Source organism: Ornithorhynchus anatinus, chromosome 15 (genome assembly GCF_004115215.2).
Source record: "Ornithorhynchus anatinus isolate Pmale09 chromosome 15, mOrnAna1.pri.v4, whole genome shotgun sequence".
Classification (NCBI taxonomy): Eukaryota; Metazoa; Chordata; class Mammalia; order Monotremata; family Ornithorhynchidae; genus Ornithorhynchus; species Ornithorhynchus anatinus.
This window is the reverse complement of record NC_041742.1, coordinates 12,964,729-12,983,493: the sequence shown is the minus strand read 5'-3', so window position 1 is coordinate 12,983,493 and position 18,765 is coordinate 12,964,729. Positions and strand designations below refer to the sequence as shown.

The window sequence follows — 18,765 nt, the reverse complement described above, 5'->3', positions numbered from 1 at the left end:
GCCTCGCTTTCCCCGCCCCTCCCCCGCCCCCTCGCTCGAGGGCCGTCGGGCGGGAGGGCAGTGTGACCGTTGAGGGTCGTCGCGGGCCCGGGCCGGGTCCGTCCGCGGAACCGAAGCGGGGCCCGGCCGGCGGCCGCCCGGCGGACGGGGCCGTGGCCATGCAGCGAGGTCAGGGCTGCAGTCCTCGCCTCCAGCTGAGCATGCCACACAGGAAGACCTACCACGTGCAGGTCGGGTACCGGGGGCCGGGGGCCGCGAAGCGACCGTGGTCCCCGGCAGGAGTCTCCGCTCCTCGGGCTGGTTGCCTGTGGGTCAGTGTGCGCGTGAGTGATTGAGTGAGCGAGTGTGTGTTTGCGTGTGCGGGTACACCGTCCGAAAGCCTCCTGGCCGGGGCGGCTTTGTAAATGACGGGGCTTCTTTAGGCGGTGGTGTCGAACGGGTGATGCCTTTGGATGTCAGGGGACATCTCCGCCCGCGCTTGGAGGAAAGTTGAAAATCGGAAAGTAAACGCCTCCGGGCATGTGTGCGGGTCCCCCCGGGGAAGCCCGTCGCCTGGCCGGCCGGGATCAGTCGTTCCCCGGGCCCCGCGATTCGGGGTTCGAGAGTGCCGCTGTCTAGCCGCCCTCCTTTGCTCATGCTGCGCGTCCCCGCCCCTCTCCTCAGGACCTCCAGGAAGAAATCGAGGCCCACACGGACGCCTTCCACAGCCTGGACGAGAACGGCCAGAAGATCCTGCGCTCGCTCGACGGCTCCGAGGACGCCGTTCTGCTGCGGCGGCGCTTGGATCAGATGAACCTCAAGTGGAGCGAGCTGAGGAAGCGGTCCCTCAATATCAGGTGGGGAGACAGGGAGGGGAAACCCGGGAAAAGGCCGAAATGGGGCAGAATCGGCCCTAAAGCCCCCAGGGGTCTGATTTCCTAAGTGTTTAAATCAGTCGCCCGATTGCGGGGTTCGTTCCTTTCAGAGTGAATACAACATTCATTGAGTCAGGAGGGAGATGAGAGTGGGTGATGATAATCATACAGAGAAGCAGCGTGGCTCAGTGGAAAGAGCCCAGGCTCGGGAGTCGGAGGTCGTGGGTTCTAATCCCGGCTCCACCACTAGTCGGATGTGTGATTTCGGGCAAGTCACTCAACCTCTCTGGGCCTCGGTTCCCTCATCAGGGAAGTGAGGATTAAGACTGTGAACCCCACGTGGGACAACCTGATGACTTTGTATCTACCCCAGCGCTTAGAACAGTGCTTGGCACGTAGCAAACGCTTAAGAGATATACCATCATTATTGTTAGATTTTGGAATCCTCCCTGTGGAGGGGGTAGTTGAAGCCGCAGGAACGAATGAATTATCAAAGAGGGTGCGTGTCGATGGGGCGTAGAAGGAAGTTTGGGAAGGTGGAGAGTCAGGTCCGTAGCTTGGCTGTCCGCTCCCGCCAGCCTTCCGTAAGCCCGCTCCCGATGCAGAATCGCAAGGACCTGGGTTCTCATCCTGGCTCCACCGCTTGTCTACTGTGTGACCCTGGGCGAGTCGCGTCACTTCTCTGTGCCTCAGTTCCTTCATCTATAAAATGGGGATTAAGACTGTGAGAACTCTGTGGGACAGGGACTGTATCTGACCCGGTTTTCACTTATCCACCTCAGTGCTTAGCCTGGCTCAGATAACTGCTTACAAAATGCCCTGATTATTATTTATCACTATTATTATTATTATCATTATTATTAGTGTTGATACTATTCATGGCTTAGTGGAAAGAGCACGGGGTTGGGAGTCACAACACGTAGGTTCTAATCCTGGCTCTGCCACTTGTCTGCTGTGTGACCTTGGGCAAGCCCTTTAACTTCTTTGTGCCTCGCTTCCCTCAACTGTAAAATGAGGGACAACCTGATCACCTTGTATCTATCCAGCACTTAGGACGGTGCTTGGCATATAGTAAGCCTTTAACAAATATTATTATTAGTATCATTATTATAAACCCACAGAGAGCAGAGACAGCCTCCCAGGGGCTGCAGCTCCGACTGTTCCCCGTCCACTGTGCCGCTCCCTCCCGAGCCGCTGGACGCTTGGGGAGAAGGTCGACTGGAAGGAGGGGGAGCCGGAGTGGCCTGGGGAGGCCGTCGGGGGCAACCGCCCTGCCTTTCTGCCCTTCCGCCTCTCCTCTCCTTAACTCCCAAGGAATATTCTCCAGCCTCTTCCTCTCCTGCCTCTGCCTCCCTTTCTTGCGCATTCTTGTGCCCTTTCCCTCCAACCTTCAGGATCTCTGGAAAAGTAGCTCCCTGAGAGGTGGGAGGAACATGTCTTGTGGGGGCAAATTTCGAACGGCGGAGGGGAGGTTGAAGGGAGGCCAACGGGAGCCCTACGATTGGTGCCCCCAGGCTCCCAGTGGGCCGGGCTCGGACCTAAGACCGGAGTCGGAACCGGGAATGAGGGTGGCCTTGTGGCTGCCTTCCTTCATTCATTCACCCCTATTTATTAAGCATTTACTGTGTCCAAAGGCACTCTACTAAGCACTTGGGAGAGTACAACAATAAGCAGACTTATTCCCTGCCCGCTGAGCAGGGCGATCCTGTGCATCACGGTCGGCCCTTCCCTCCCACAAAACCTGGCAGCCTCTTTCTGGGAGCCCCAGCTCTGGCCGGGGAGGGCGAGGTCCGAGTGGGAGCCGGAGAGGGATGGACCTGGAGGTGCCCAAGGGATGTGCCTTTCAAGGGTTGTCCGAGAGTTTAGCTTCTTGTTTGGGCCCCGCACATCCCCCCTCAAGAGCATCGGCGTTCCCCTCCACCACCCTTACTCCACCAAGCTCCCGGAGAGCACCGCCGCCCCCCCCCCCCCCGAGAGCCCTGGCATCCCCCCCGCCAGAGAGCATTCACATCTCCCCCGAGAGCATCGGCATCCCCCCGAGAGAATCGGCATCCCCCCGAGAGAGCATCGCCACCCCCCCGGCCCCCGAGATTGCCCTCTAGACTCATTGTGCTCAGGGGATATATCTGTTTCTTGTTGTATTGTGCTCTTCCAAGTGCTTAGTACAGTGCTCTGCACACAGTAAGTGCTCACTAAATCCGATTGACTGACCGACCGCCAGCCTCCCCGGTCTGCCTCCACCCACCGTTTGGGGTGAGCTTGGCAGTTGTGGGCTACGAGAGGCAGCTGAGTTTCCCAAGGGAGGTGGGCAGCATTAGCCGCCATCCCCGGGCAAGATCTCGGCAGTGACACAAGGCTCTTCCTCACATCTGCCCTAGGAAACAGATAAAAGAGGAGAGGTTTAAAGAACGCTGGGAGAAAAGCAAAGCTTAGAAATAGTCGTCCCTTTTGTCATGCGAGCAAAAGCAAAGGGAAGGAGGCCTTCAGATCACTGCCTCAGAGAAACAGCGGGGCCTAGTGGATCGAGCACGGGCCTGGGAGTCAGAGGACCTGGGTTCTAAACCTGACTCTGCCGCTTATCTGCTGTGTGACTTGGGCAAGTCACTTTGCTTCTCTCTGCCTCAGTTCCCTCCTCTGTAAAATGGGGATGAAGACTGCGAGCCCCATGTGGGACTGGGACTGTGTCCAACCTGATAATCTTGTATCTATCCCAACGCATAGTGCATACTAGGCGCATAACAAATACCATTAAAAAAATACCAAGAGAGCTTTCTGTCCCAATGCCTTTTTCCCCTTCCCTTTAAACTTGCTGAAATAAAGAGGGGATTGAAAGAGACCGAAGAGCACGTGACCCAGCAAGCCAGCCCTGGAATCCCGACCCGCCCCCCCCGCACCCCCCCCCCCGGGTGTCCGCCGCCCCCTCTCCTTCCCGGCTGACCCTGATCAAGTCAGGACCCCAGTGCTGTGGCCTCGGAGTTTCTCCCCTTTCGTGAATTGAAGCTCCGGGCAGATGGATCGTCGAGCAGCCGGGATTTTGCCATAAGCAGCCTGCTGGTTGGGAAGATCCGAACAGTTGGGCCCCAGGCTTTGCCAGAGCATCTGTTCCATTATGTCGGGATGGAGCATTCCCAGAGCCCGGGATTGGTAGATTGGCACCGCTCCCCCCGGCACGACGGGGAAGGCTCAGAGCAGCCCAGCGCTGGCGGGGCTGGAAGTGTCCAGGCCCAGGACGAGGCGGGTGGATGGCTGGGTCCGGCGCAGTAGGCCCGCCTTGCCAGTCGGCTGCTCCGGCCCAGCCGACCGGCGAGTTGTTCGTTCGTGTCGGTGTTAGCCTGGGCGCAGGAATCTTCAGCTTCCCAAACGTTCACTTCCAGCTCCTATGGGACGAAGAGCGGGGGATCTGTCCGTGCCTGTAGGGCCACCGATTTGGAGGGGACGGCCTCAAAGAGTAAGAGAAAGAGGGGACGTGCCCACCTGGGAGGGTGGAGGCTGCCCCTACATATTAATTGTTAAAACAGATTTCCCCTCGAAATGCATAAATTTGTCATCAAACCATGTCTAAATTTGAGAAGTGGCCAAATGAAATATAGCCTTTCTGAAACTTTGGGAACTCTCTTGCTTGTGGTATCTAATCCGCAGGCTTTCTGTGAGTTTCTTAATGAGGGCCAAGATAGCTTACAACTCTCACCCTACCCCTGACCTTGATTAGGACTCATTAAATTCACAGCTAATGCTTGCAGCTGGGGTTTTTCCTTTTAAAAATAGGGCATGAATTCTCTCAGTATTCTCCCCCAGGGATGGCCGATTTAGACAAATAAGCAAAGGACCTGCCCTTGAGTCAACAACTTGGACCTCTTCTCCTGCCAGACTTTTTAATAAAGGTGGTGACAAGTCACAAGGTTGATTTTTCTCCCTCCGGGGCCCACTGTTAGCTGGTGGGAGTGCTAATAAATAGCTAAAGAGGACCGCCCTCCCTCTTCATCTCCAACGGACAATTACTCTCCCCCCTTCAAAGCCTTATTGAAGGCCTATCTCCTCCAAGAGGCCTTCCCTGACTAAACCCTCATTTCCTCTTTTCCCACACCCTTCTGCGTCACCTTGATTTGCTCCCTTTACTCCCCCCCCTCCACCAGGCCCACAGCACTCGTGTACGTATCTGCGATTTATAATATCTGCATTTCTCCCCTAGACTGTGAGCTCCTTGTTGGCAGGCACTTTGTCTACCGACTCTATTGTACTTTTGCAAGTGCTTAGTACAGTTTCATGCACACATTAAGTGTTTGGTAAATACAATTGATTGATTGATTAGTTGATCAAAAGGAGAGAGGTGAGGGAGAAAGAATTAGTGGAGGGTGAGAAAGAGAAAGCAAGAAGAAAGAGGAGGGAGATTAGGGACCTGGAAGAATCTACAAGATGAAAGATCCATCTTAGAGTAATCAAGAATTGAACAATATGGGGAATGTGGTCAGGGTGGAAAAGAGGGGAGATGAGAAAAAGTAGCCAGAAATAAAGCTAGAGGGTGGAGAGAGAGCTTATCAATCATTTCTCGATCTGAATTTTGTTTTGGCTGAAACGTGAAAACGGAGTCATTTTCCTCGTCAGTGGCCCCGTTACTTCAGCGTGCGAACCCCAGCCCCTCAAAGACACGTAGACTGAGATCGAAAGGGTCCCGCCAGGGCAGACTGAGATCTGAGTAGTTAAGTGCCTGCCCCTTGCAGCCTTCTCCCTGCTGCTGTCGCAGGAGGGAGACTCATTCGTTCATTCATTAAATGGCATATATATTCAGTGCTTATGGTGTTCAGAGCACTGCGCTAAGTGCTTGGAAAGTACAGTTCAGCGATAAACTGAGACAATCCCCGTTCACACCGAGCCGACCGTCTGGGTTCTTGTCAGAGAGGTAATCCAGGCAAAACTGTCGGAACTCAGTTCCCTTCCACCCGTAGACCATAGGAATTGCATCAGGCTGTTGAGGAGCAGCATGGCCTACGGGGTAGAGCCTGGGACCGGGAGTCACAAGAATCTGGGTTCTAATCGTGCCTCAGCCACTTGTCCACTTGGGCGAGACACTTCACGTCTCTCTGCCTCGGTTACCTCATCTGTAAAATGTGGATTAAGACCGTGAGCCCCAGGTGGGACATGGACTGGGTCTAACTCCCCCGATCAGACTGTAAGCCCGTCACTGGGCAGGGATTGTCGCTATCTATTGCCGAATTGTATGTTCCAAGCGCTTAGTACAGTGCTCTGCACATAGTAAGTGCTCCATAAATACTATTGAATGAAAGAATAAATTAGCTTGTATTCTAGAGATACTGATTATAATAGTAATGATACTTGTGATCTTTGTTAAGCACTTAGTATTTGCCAGGCACTGTTCTAAGCACATCAGAAATGAATTGACTTGCCCAAGTTCACACAGCACACTGGCGGCGGAGCCGGGATTATAACCCAGGACCTTCCGACTCCCCTGCCCGTGCTCTCCGCGCTAGGCACTTAGTTCAGTGTCTGGCCCATAGTAATAACATAAAAACCCCAAAGCAGGGCAGCCAGTTGGCCCGCCTGGACGGTTAGCCCATCCTGCTCGCTGGCCTTGACATCTTCTCACGTACGCTCCGCAGGTCTCACCTGGAAGCCGGTTCGGACCAGTGGAAGCGGCTCCACGTCTCGCTTCAGGAGCTCCTGGCCTGGCTGCAGCTGAAGGAAGATGAACTGAGTCAGCAGCCGCCCGTCGGCGGGGACAGCCCCACGGTGCAGAAGCAGAATGACACGCACAGGGTAAGGATCCTTCTGACCTCCTGGCCGGTGGTCAGGAAATGTAATTGATTCAGTCTCTCTGTGTAGTCTCTCTGTAACCTGTCCGTTTCCTCTATACCTGTTTATTTCCTCTCTGAAATGTCATCTCTCTGGCTTCTCTCCCTACTTCATAGCCCATGTTTCCCGCCGAGGGATGGGGGTGGGCGGGTGCGGTGTCCGGGAATCATCTGCTTTTCCCCCATGTTTCCCACTGAATTAATCGGACATCTCAGCCAGACCTTAGCTTGGAATTTCAACAGAGATAGAAGCCTTTCCCCCAAGGAAGCATTTGAGTTTTGTCGTTTTTTAAAGTACTAAAATAACTCTGGAATTCGGGAGAACGTGACAGCGTAAATGGATTCTCTTTGGGGGATTCGCTTCCCTTCTGGTTGATTTAACAGTGGGGGCCTCTGCTTGAAGTGTCTGAAGAGGAATCAGGACTGGGGCCCAACTTCCATCAGCCCGGCACGGGCCGTTCTTCACCGACACCCTCAGGCTGACACAACAGCTTCGTCTTCAACGTTGTCCTTGCTTCCCAGAGCTGTGCCGCGGTCCCGTGGCTGTTGTTTTGCTTTGAACTGGGACGTGTATCGAGACTTCCCATCTCAAAGAAAAGCTAAGACAAGCAGAGTCTTCTCCCTCCCAAAATCTAGGAACCCAGAAAGCGTCACAGGGCTTTCTCTCGACCAACCTCGTGGAAGACCTCAATCGATCGATTGTATTCATTGAGCGCTTACTGTATGCAGAGCACTGTCCAAAGCATTTGGGAGAGTACAATATAACAGTATGACAGAAACATCCCCTGCCCACAACGAGGTTACAGTCTCGAGCGTGGCCTAGTAGAAGAGCACAGGCCTCGGAGTCGGACGGCTGGATTCTGACCCAGGTTCTGCCACTCGTCCGCTGGGTGACCCTTGGGCAGGTCGCTTAACTTCTCTGTGCTTCACTCGCCTTGTCTGTAAAATGGGAATTAAATCCTTGTCATTCCTACCTCAAATGTGAGCTACATGAGGGACAAGGACTGTGTCTAAGCTGATGACCTTGTATCTTCCCCCGTGCTTAGAACAGTGTTTGGCACATCGTAAGGCAAAAAGACCATAATTATGAAGGGAGACAGACATCAATATAAATAAATTATGCACATGGACATAGTGCTGTGGGGCTGACGGGACGGTGAATAAAGGGAGCGAGTCAGGGTGATGCGGAAAGGAGTGAGAAAATAGGTAAGGCCTCTCGGTTGAGATGCGCCTCCGATGAGGTCTAGAAGATGGGGAGAGCGATCGTCTCTTGGACATGAAGAAGGAAGGTGTTCCAGGCCGGAGCCAGGATGTGGTCGAGAGGTCGGCGGCGAGATAGATGAGATTGAGGTACAGTGAGTAGGTTGGCACTAGAGGAGCAAAGAGTGCAGGTGGGTTGTAGTTGGAAAGCAGCGAAGGGAGATTGTCCGAGCGGCTTTAAGTGCTTGAAAGCCCCTGGTGAGGAGTTTCTGTTGGATACGGAGGTGGATGGGCAACCACTGGAAGTTCTTGAGACGGGGAGAAGCACACACTGAACGTTGCTGTAAAAGAATGACCTGGGCAGCAGCAGAGTGAAGTACGTACTGGACCATATGGACAGGAGCGTCTCCTTTTATAGACTGGAAGCTCACCGTGGGCTGGAAACGTGTCTCCCAGCTCAGTTGTATTGTCCTCTACCGATTGCTTAGTACAGTGCCCTCCACTCAGAAGCTCAATAAATACCTTGGATTGATTTTTTCTTAATGGTATTTGCTAAGTGCTTACTATTTATCAAGTGCCGTGTGCTGAAGCACCGGGCTAGATACAGGTTAACTAGATTGGATACAGGCCCTGTCCCGCATGGGGCTCACAGTCTAAGAATTCATTCAGTCGTATTTATTGAGCGCTTACGTGTGCAGAGTACTGTACTGAGCACGTGGGAGAGTTCAGTACAGCCATAATAAACAGACACATTCCCTGCCACAGCAAACCTACAGTCTAGAAGAGTTGACAATCTAAGTAGAAGGGAGAAGAGAACTGAGGCACAGAAGAATCAAGCCACTTGCCTAGGGTCACACAGCAAGCGTTCGGCAGAGCCTTGATTAGAATCCAGGTCCTCCGCCTCCCAGGCCCGTGCTCTTTCCATTAGGCCACGACGCTTCTCGTGCTTCTCCATCGATCGATTGGCGGCTGGGGCTGGCGAGGGTCCCCTCGTTCCCCGTCCTGGTGGTGACGGTGCTGTCGCTCCGGGCGGCTGACGCTGCCCGCCATAGAGCCGGATCGAACCAGATCTGGTCGCCAGATCCCCTCCTGGGAGATGGGAATAGAATCTCCTCCATAACAACAGCCGGGGGTTCCTGGGGGAGTCACCCGGGACTCTGGGGTGGTCCCGGAGGAGCTTCCAGGCTCCCAAGGTGCCCGTTTCCGTGTCGTCTCCCAGGCCTTCAAGAGAGAGTTAAAAACCAAAGAGCCGGTGATCACCAGCGCCCTCGAGTCGGTGCGGACGTTACTGAGCGAGCAGCCTGCGGGAGGACCAGAGAGACCCTTCCTGGAATCCAGAGGTAACTGGGCGGTGGCCGTGGGCGGAGGAGGTGGGTGGGGGTGGGGGAACCGTCGGGGTTGGGGGGGGACGGCGGATCTGGGGAGACACCGGTCACGCAATCCGTAGTCTGGCTGCCACAGTCGGATCAGCTCTTCCGCTTCCCGGTCGGGTCTAACTCTGACTTTTGAAAGCTAAAGGAAAGGGAGCTCCTAATCCACGGTGGGCACCGAGTGATCGCTAATAATAAGAACTGTGGTACTCGTTCAGTATTGAAGCACTGTATTAGGCGTCGGGGCAAATCCAAGGTAATCAGGTCGGGCACAGTCCCTGTCCCAAAAGGGTCTCTCGGTGTAGGTAGGAGGGAGAACGGGCATCGAATCCCCATCTTCCAGATGAGGAAACCGAAACCCAGAGAGTCCAAGTGTCTCGCCCAAGGTCATGGGCCGAGGAAGTGACAGAGCTGGGTTTGGAACCCAGGCCTTCCGACTCCCAGGCCCAAGGTCTATCTACAAGGCCACACTGCTTCTCATTAAACATGCGGCGGAAGTAGTCGAACCTTTCTCTGGGGTTATTATACCCGGATTTATTTTATTGTTCTTCATAAATAAAGAGAGGAACAGACACTCTCAGTGAGGGGACTTGAAGAATTAAGCCTGGCCAACTGTTCCACGGTACGTGCCGGACCCGGGAACGTTGGCCAGCCGGCGGCCTCACCGATTCCCAGACGGAGCAGTTTGTGTTAACCCAGGTGAGGGAAAGTGTAGTCAATCCTACCCCACCTGTTTCACCGGACACGCGGTTTGGTTAGGGGGCGGCTCTGGCAGAGCCACTGCCCTTCCCTCTACCGCTTCCATCATCACACTCCTGCCAGGCTGGGACCCTGTGTTGGAAGAAACGATCGCGTGCGGGCACATGACGTCGATCGAGATGAGATCGCTACGGCCCAGGTTTCGGGGACCACAGCGTTCTTTGGGGCCACAATCCCCGTGTTCAGGAAACCTGACTGTTGGTTCCGTGTGTTTGTTTTGTTAAGAGCTTACTTTGTGTCAAGCACCGTTCTAGCGCCGGCGTAGATACTAGTTTATCAGATCGGGCACCGTCCTTGTTCCAGAGGGGGCTGGCGGTCCGAGTTCAAGGAAGCGTCATTTCATCCCCATTTTACAGTTGAGGAAAAAGAGGCATAGAGAAGTGAAGCCTGCCCAAGGTCACATCGCAAGCGGTTGGCAGAACCGGGACTCCCAAGCGCCTGCTCCTTGACTAAGCTAGGCCCCTTAACATCAGTAAGAGTAACGGTGGTATTTCTTAAGCACTCGCTATGTGTCGAGCGCCGTTCTAAGCCCTGGAGTAGATACGAGCTAATCAGGTTGGACACAGCCCTGGTCCCGTATGGGGCTCCCAGGCTTAATGCCCATTTTACAGATGAGGTAACTGAGGCACAGAGATGTGAAATTACTTCCCCGAGGTCGTCCAGCAGACGAGTGGCAGAATGGGGATCGGACCCCAGGTCCTTCCGACTCCCAGGCCCCAACGCTCTGTCCCTTAGGCCACGCTCCCTCTGGGTTTATCTCGGAGAGACCCGTGCTCTCCTCAGCCGGGAGGCCATTCTGGGGTGGAGCGATTTCGGAGTGAGGGGGATCCCTCTAGAGGTGTTCCGTTTAGCCCGCTCCGACGGTTAACGGCCAAGACCCCGTGCCCTGAAGCTTCTGCCCCGGAAATGTAGATCCAGCGCAGAAGGCCGGCCCGCTGCTGCGGAAACAGGCCGACGACGTGGCGGCGCAGTGGGAGGCGCTGAGCCTGCGTGCCGCCGCCTGGCAGCGGCAGATCGACGAGGCCCTGGCCGGGCTGCGGGGGCTCCAGGAGGCCGCGGACGAGCTGGACGGGAAGCTGCGGCGGGCGGAGGTCACCGCCCAGGCCTGGCAGCCCGTGGGAGACCTGCTCGTCGACTCGCTGCAGGATCACCTGGAAAAAGTCAAGGTACCGTCCGCCAACCCCGCCACGCTGCTGCTGCTCTGCCGCCGCTTCTCGCTAGCCTCCTCCGAGAGCGCGAGGGGGGGTGCTCTCTACCTTGAACCCGGTTCCTTCTCCCCCAAGATGAGAGGATATTTTAGCCACGGAGTTCTGTTCTCTCGTCTAGCGCTCTTGTAGTTGGTGTTTGGCTTTGGTTTTTTTAATGGTATCTGTTAAACGCTTACTGGGTGTCAGGCACTCTGCGAAGCACTGGAGAAGAGATAGAAGCTGATCGGGTCCGGCACGGTTCGTGTCCCACGTGGGGCTCACGCTCTTAATCCACATGGTCCAGATAAGGGAACTGAGGCCCGGAGAAATTCGGCGACTTGCCCAAGGTCACACAGGTCAAGTGGTGGAGCTGGGATTGGAACTCAGATCCTTCCGACTCCCGGGCCAGTGGTCTAGCCACTAGGCCCCACTGCTTCCATGGTGTATCTTGGGCAAGCGGGAGGCTAGGGGGTCTAGTTTATGCTCTCTCACAACAGGTGAGGTGGTAGAAACCACAGGTCATGCACGTCGAGACTAGTCCAAGTCAAGTTCGGATGAGAGATGCACCTTGGCATAGTAAAAAGAGTCCGGGCCTGAGAGTCAGCAGGCCGTGGGTTCTAATCCCAGGTCCTCCACTTGTTTGATGCGTGACCTTGGGCAAGTCACTTCACTTCGCCATCATCTGTAAAATGGGGATTGAGAATGCGAGCCCCAGGTGGGACAGGGACTGTGTCCAACCCGGCGCCTGGCGCACAGTATGCGCTTCAATACCATAATTATTAGTATTATTATTATGAGTGGACAAAATCGGTCCAGCTCCTTTTTCCAGAGAATCCCAGCCAGATTCCGTTCCCTCGTGTGAGTGTTTGACTCCCTGACCGAGCCTCCGTTCTGGCGAGTTTGAAAAATTAGCAGTGTATTCTTTCGCCTCCGGCAATGAAGAGCTGCCTCTTGAACTGAGACTTCGCCTTTAACTTTTCTTTTTTATGGATGGTACCGTTTAAGCACGTACTACGTGCCAGGCGGGAATGGTAATAATTATAAATGTGGTATTTGTTAAGCGCTTACTATGTGCCAGGCAGTGTTCTCAGCGTGGGGGTGGATCAAGTTGAATCCGGTCCTTGCCCGACATGGGGCTCGCATTCTTAATCCCCATTTTATAGATGAGGTAATCGAGGCACAGAGAAGGGAGGTCACCCAGCAGAAAAATGGTGGGCTTAGTATTAGAAGCCAGGTCCTTCTGACTCCCAGCCCCACCCCCGATCCATTAGGCCAAGCTGGCTTCTCGACATAAGTTGTATCTACCCCACTGCCAGGAACAGTGCTTGGCAGATAATCAGCCCTTATTAGATATCGTAATTATAACGCTAATGGCTTGGTACAAAGAAACCGAATGTGAAATGGGACTTCGCGAAGCGAGGTCTGACCCTTCCACCAGAGCAGATATTTGCAGTGACTTGCGTTGCGTTTCCCCGAGTTTCTGGGTACAGATCGATGCCCTCTGCTCCTCTTGGGTTGATTTCTGCCGCTGTAGCCGTCAACTGGAGCGAAAATCAGAGCAGCCGAGATCCGTGTCCTGTGACCCGGCTGGAGTGGCCCCTCTGCTGCCCTCGGCTCGCCGGGTGGCTCGGGTCCGGGGCGTTTTCAGGTGTTCTTCTGCCAGTCCGGCCGTGATCTCCCGCTGTGTCCACCAGGCCCAAGGGAGCAGAAGAGAAGCAACGTAGCCTGGTGGATAGAGCTCGGGCTTAGGAGTCAGAGGACCTGGCGTCTAATCCCCGTTCTGCCGCCTTGCTGTGTGATCTCGGACAAGAGAAGGGCAAGGTACCTTCTCTTGCCAGCAGTTCAGTTGATAATAATAATAATGATGATGACATCTGTCAAGGGCGCACTATGTGCCAAGCCCTGTTGTAAGCACTGGGGTAGATACGAGGTGATCAGGTTGTCCCATGTGGTGCTCACAGTGTTAATCCCCATTTTACAGATGAGGTCGCTGAGGCACAGAGAAGTTCGGTGACTTGCCCACAGTCACACAGCCGTCAAGTGGCAGAGCCTCTAACTCCCAAGCACCTGTTCTTTTCACTAAGCCACGCTAAGCGCTCAACTAATACCGTTTAAAAAAAAAGGAAAGGAAAACGTCCGCGGCTCTCAGCAGCCGGCTGGGACGGGGATTATCCCATCCTGGGACTCAAACGGTACATTTCACGAGCTGTTCACGCAGGCCCAAGTTCTGGCCCACAGAAAGGATCGTGGTGGCCCCGGGATCCCGTATAGCCTAGCAAAGATCCGTGAGGGACACCTTGGGGGAACTTGCTGTGATCCATGTTAATGCCTTCCAGCCTCCTCAGAGAGCAAGCAGCATGACTCAGTGGCAGGAGCCTGGGCTTGGGAGTCAGAGGTCGTGGGTTCTAATCCCGACCCTGCCACTTGGCAGCTCTGTGACTTTAGGCAAGTCACTTCACTTCTCTGTGCCCCAGTTACCTCATCTGTAAAAAGGGGATGAAGTCTGCGAGCCCCACGTGGGACGACCTGCTTACCTTGTATCTACCCCAGCGCTTAGAACAGTGCTTGGCACACAGGAAGCATTTAACAAATGCCATCATCATCATTATTATTATTCCACAGATGACGCTGGAATTTTGTATCAGTGAACCAGGCTTTGGGTCGTAGGGACCCGTCGACGGGCTCGGGGCAAAAATCAATCAGTGGCGTCTACTGAACGCTTGCGGCGGGCAGAGCTCTGCACTCGGCCCTTGAGAGAGTTCGTCCCGTCAGACACGATCCCTGCCCACCGGGAGCCGCAATCTCGATGGGGGAGGCAGACACTGAAATCAATTCCGGGCAGGGGAAATGGCGGGGTGAAAGGCTATTGTACAAAAGTGCCGTGGGGCTGCGAGTGCAATGAATATCAAGTACTTAAAGGGCACAGATGCAAGTGTTTAGGGGATGCCAAAGCCTTCCTTTTTTTGTGGTATTTATTACGGGCTCACTACGTGCCAGGGGCTGTTGGAAGCGCTGGGGTAGATCCAAGATCATCGCGTTGGACGCGGTCCCACTCTCTCCTGGGGCTCACAGTCTTCATCCTCATTTTACAGATGAGGGTGCTGAGGCACGCACAAGCGAAACAACATGCCCGAGGTCATCCAGCAGGCGACCGGCGGAGCCGGGATTAGAACCCAGGTCCTTTTAACTTCCAGATCCTTGCTCTGTCCACTAGGCCACGCCGCTTCTCAGATTCTGCCGGACAGAAATTTGATGAAATTAGGATTTGAGAAAAATTTCATTCCGACTCTCCCCCTGAGCCGATGCCGTGGGTCTCCTGGGCTGGACGTATTCACATTTTAACGGTCGGCTTCCATGGCTTCTCGTAGGCCCTCGGAGCGGAAGTCGAAGCTCTGAAGGAGAACGTGAATCACGTGAACGATCTTGGCCACCAGCTGGCCGCGTCGGACATCCCGCTCTCTCCGTGCAACCTGAACCGCCTCGAGGACCTCAACTCCCGGTGGAGACTCCTGCAGGTAAGTGCATCTCAGTCGGCCCGGCAGGCGCAGATTGAGCGGAACGTGCGTGTCTGCCGGGATTTCCGAGGTCACGTATGGTAGTTCTGAGGGCCACGGGCCCGGAAGGACCGATCCTCATGCTTCGGGTGACCACTGGGCTCCCGTAAGGGAAGCGAAGGGAACTGAAATCGGCCGCTGCTGGGCAGTCGATCTTGTGTGGGTATTTCTGGAGTTCTTGTTCACAGATGGTCCCGGTTAACCTACGCAGGGCACCCTGGGTGGTCACTAAATGATTGGTGTGCTAATGATGGAGAAGCAACGTGTCCTAGTGGATAGAGCCTGGGTCTAGGAGTCAGGGGGACCTGGGTTCTAAGCACAGCTTCGCCTCTTGTCTGCTGTGCGACCTTGGGCTTTTCTGGTGGGAAAAGGGTCCTTGTCCAATCTGATTCGTTTAAACCTTCCCTAATGTTCAGTGCAGTGGCACATAGCGGCACACAGTAAGCATGTAACAAATACCATTTTAAAAAAGGGAGAGATTCTGTTAATTTTTTTCACACGCCCTGTGCTTCTGGCCTTGAGAAATTGAAGCAGCTGGACGCTCGTCAAGGCCGTTCCATCAAATCGGGCCGAAATGCTGGCTATTTCTTGATCACCTGAAGGTGCTGCCATGAAGAATTCAGATCAGCATATCACCGAGTCTCCATTCATTAGCGTGTTTGAGCCCTGGGCACCAAGGTGACTGTTGGTTTTGGTTTGTGGATCTTTACCTCCACTTACTTCAATTTTTCAACTGGACACGTATTTTTATTTAGATTCTCCATTTACGATGTTGAACTGTTTCTGCTTGATGTAAAGCAGAGTCAATCAGTTGTATATATTGAGTGCTAACTTTGAACAGAGCGCTGTACTGAGCACTTGTGAGAGTACAATACAACAGAGGCGGTAGACACATTCCCCGCCCACGGTGAGCTCGCATTCTAGTCGGGGAAGAGGTCATTAATATAAATAAATTATGGATATGTACATAAGTGCTGTGGGGCTGGGGGAGGGGTGAATAAAGGGAGCACAGCGGGGCGATGCAGAAGGGAGTGGAAGAAAAGGGAAAGAGGACTTAGTCAGGGAAAGGCTCTTGGAGGAGCTATGCCCTTAAATAAGGCTTCAAAAGGTGCGGAGCATAATCATCTGTTGAATGTGAACAGAGAGGGCGTTCCAGGCCAGAGGTTGGTCGTGGGTGAGAGATCAGAGATAGATGAGATCGCGGTACTATGAGTCTGTTGATATTAGAGGAGCCAAGTTATACCCGCTGGGTAGCAAGATGATATAGCGCTTTGAAGCCCGAGGTAAACCACCGGAGGTTCTTGCGGAATGAGGAGACATGGACTGAACAAGAATCCCCAGGAACCACCGTTGTCTTATTCACCCAGGAGCAGAATCCACTGTGGGGAATTTCTCCAGCTTTATGCAGATTTTGGTTCTGGAGAGTACTGACTGTTTTCCCACCCTCTTGTAGCATCTCCCCGTTCTACATTGGTACCATGTCATTAGCGTTGAGTGGAAGGGTGCTTTGCAAGCCAGGTGTCCCTCCCTAAGCCAAAGGGAGAAGGACCAACCTGGGAAATGGAATTTTAAAGATGGAGGGTTGGAAATGGGAACACAGCGAAAGGTGGGATGTGTTTGAGGTCGTCGGTTGTTGTTGTTCTTCGTAGTGCGAAAGGAGAGGGTAGATGGGTGGGGTCAATGCCCCTACCCTTCTGGAAGCGTCAACGCCCGCAAGTTCTAGGAATCCTTGGAGCTCAAGCACTCGTTCGTTCATTCAATCGTATTTATTGGGCGCTTACTGTGTGCAGAGCACTGTACTAAGTGCTTGGAAAGTACAATTTGACAACAAATAGAGACACTCCCTACCCAACAACGGGCTCACAGTCTAGAAGGAGGGAAACAGACAACAAAACAAACCAAGTAGACAGGCATCACTCACATCCACATACGCTCCAGGCTGGTTGTCGGTGGGTTCTCATCACTTGAAACGAGCGAGAGTGGCGGGACTCCAGGCAAGCAGGGGGAGCAGGTCCCATTCCCCTGTGTTTGAATGGTCTTCCAGAGTCTCCCGGTTCAGCCCACAGATGTCCAGGACTGAAATCCATGACTGTCCCAGCTAAACCGGACCATTTGAGCAATCCCATCCTCTTATCCCTTGGCCCACGAACTAGCCGTCTGAGCGTCAGACATGTTATTGAAATGGAAAACGACCGGGCCTTCATTATCCCAACATTCCACCCGGAGATCTTCTTCCAAATCCCTGGATGCTCAACCTCCAGAATGAGATCTGAACCCTCCCCTTTAAGCCTTGTTCGTGGTGGGCAACAGACCGTACAATTGACTGAGAAGCAACGTGGTGTAGCGGAGGGACCTTGGGCCTGGGAGACAGGAGAAACTTAGTTCTCATCCTGGCTCCCACACTGGTCTGCGGTGGGACCTCGGACAAGTCGCTTCACTTCTCTGTGCCCCATTTCCATCATCAGTAAAATGGGAATTGAGACTCTGAGCCCCAGGTGGGAGTTGGACTGTGTCCAACCTGATTAGCTTGTCTACCCTGGGCTCAGTAGTGTCTGGCACATAGTAATTGATTAACAAAAACCATAAAAAAGGCACAAGTGGAATGAAGTAATCTCAATTCTTGTTGGACATACACCTTTCATTGCCATACTAAGACTTTGTCAGGACTGGCTGCAATATACTCCATTTGAAATGATGCCTGGCCTAGGGGAAACATTCTGGGACTGAGAGTCGGGAGACTTGAGTTTAAATTCCATCTCCGCCACTTGCTTTTTTGGTGAACCGGGGAAAGTCACTAAACTACTCTGCAGCCCAGTTGCCTCATTTGTAAAATGGGGTGAGATACCTGTCCCTTTTAGACTGTGAGCTTTAGGAGGGACAGGGATTGCGTCTAATCTTATCGCTTCATATCTACTCCGATGCTCGGCGCGTAATAGGTGCTTATTCAGTCCTATCATTATTTGAAGCTTAAATCCGGAAAGTATCTAATGTTCAAGTCAGTCCATCAGCCACAGGTATCTCTTTCACTCATGAACACATGCACCATATTTTGGAGTTGGACTCACACCGGAAAGAGCTGTATTTATTTGCAGAACAAGGTGGGGAATTTGTGGAAGCCCCTGGAGATGGACAAGTGAGGCAGAGGACTGATGAGAGGGCCCCCCCCAATCAGCCCGGGGTGTATTGAACACTTACTATGGGCAGAGACTAAGCACGTAAGAGAGTTCAGTGCAGTAGATTTGGTAGTCACAGTCCCTGTCCACAAGGAGTTTACAGTCTACAAAAGGAGACAAACATGAAAATAAATTACAAATAGGGGGAATAGTAGAGTGTCAGGAGAGGTCATAAGTTCCGTAGGACCGGGTTGAGTACCAAAATGCTTAAAGAGAATTCCTAAACGTGGGGGTAGGTCAAGATTCACTTCTGGGTCCCTGTCTATTCTCCAGCTGCACCCACCCCCTTGGAGAACTCATTCGCTCCCCCGGCTTCAACTACCATCTCTAACTATCACATCCACCTCTCCAGTCCTGATCTCTCTCCTCCTTTGCTGTCTTGTATTAAATCTTCTGTTACAGGAAATTTCTACCAGGATGTGCCGTTGACACTGCCAACTTAACCTGCCCAAAACAGAACTCCTCATCTTCCCACCCACACCCTGTCTTCCTCCTTACTTTCCCTTCTCTGTAGACAGCACCACCATCTTCCCTGTCTCATAAGCCCGTACCCTTGGCATTGCGTTGGACTCATCTCTCTCAATTCAACCCACATACTCAAACTGGCACTAAATCCTATCAGTTCAACCTTTGCAACATCACTAAAATCCTCCCTTTCCTCTCCATCCAGAATGCTACCACATTAATAATAATAATAATAATAACGTTGGTTCACAGTCTTAATCCCCATTTTACAGATGAGGTAACTGAGGCACCGAGAAGTTAAGTGACTTGCCCAAAGTCACACAGCTGACAAGTGGCGGAGCCGGGATTCGAACCCGTGACGTCTGACTCCAGAGCCCGTGCTCTCTCCACTGAGCC

At 53.3% G+C, this 18,765-nt stretch overlaps 1 protein-coding gene across 7 annotated transcripts in view; it reads left to right on the top strand.

The window, feature by feature from the left end:
- DMD (dystrophin) overlaps nt 1-18,765 on the top strand; it is a 660,617-nt gene that overhangs the window by 537,161 nt on the left and 104,691 nt on the right. For all 7 annotated transcript variants that reach the window (XM_039914163.1, XM_039914164.1, XM_039914160.1 and 4 more), the window contains 5 exons: nt 664-836; nt 6,470-6,626; nt 9,081-9,201; nt 10,903-11,156; nt 14,546-14,692. In XM_039914163.1, coding sequence (XP_039770097.1) covers nt 664-836; nt 6,470-6,626; nt 9,081-9,201; nt 10,903-11,156; nt 14,546-14,692 — 852 coding nt within the window. The remainder of the gene's footprint in view (nt 1-663; nt 837-6,469; nt 6,627-9,080; nt 9,202-10,902; nt 11,157-14,545; nt 14,693-18,765) is intronic.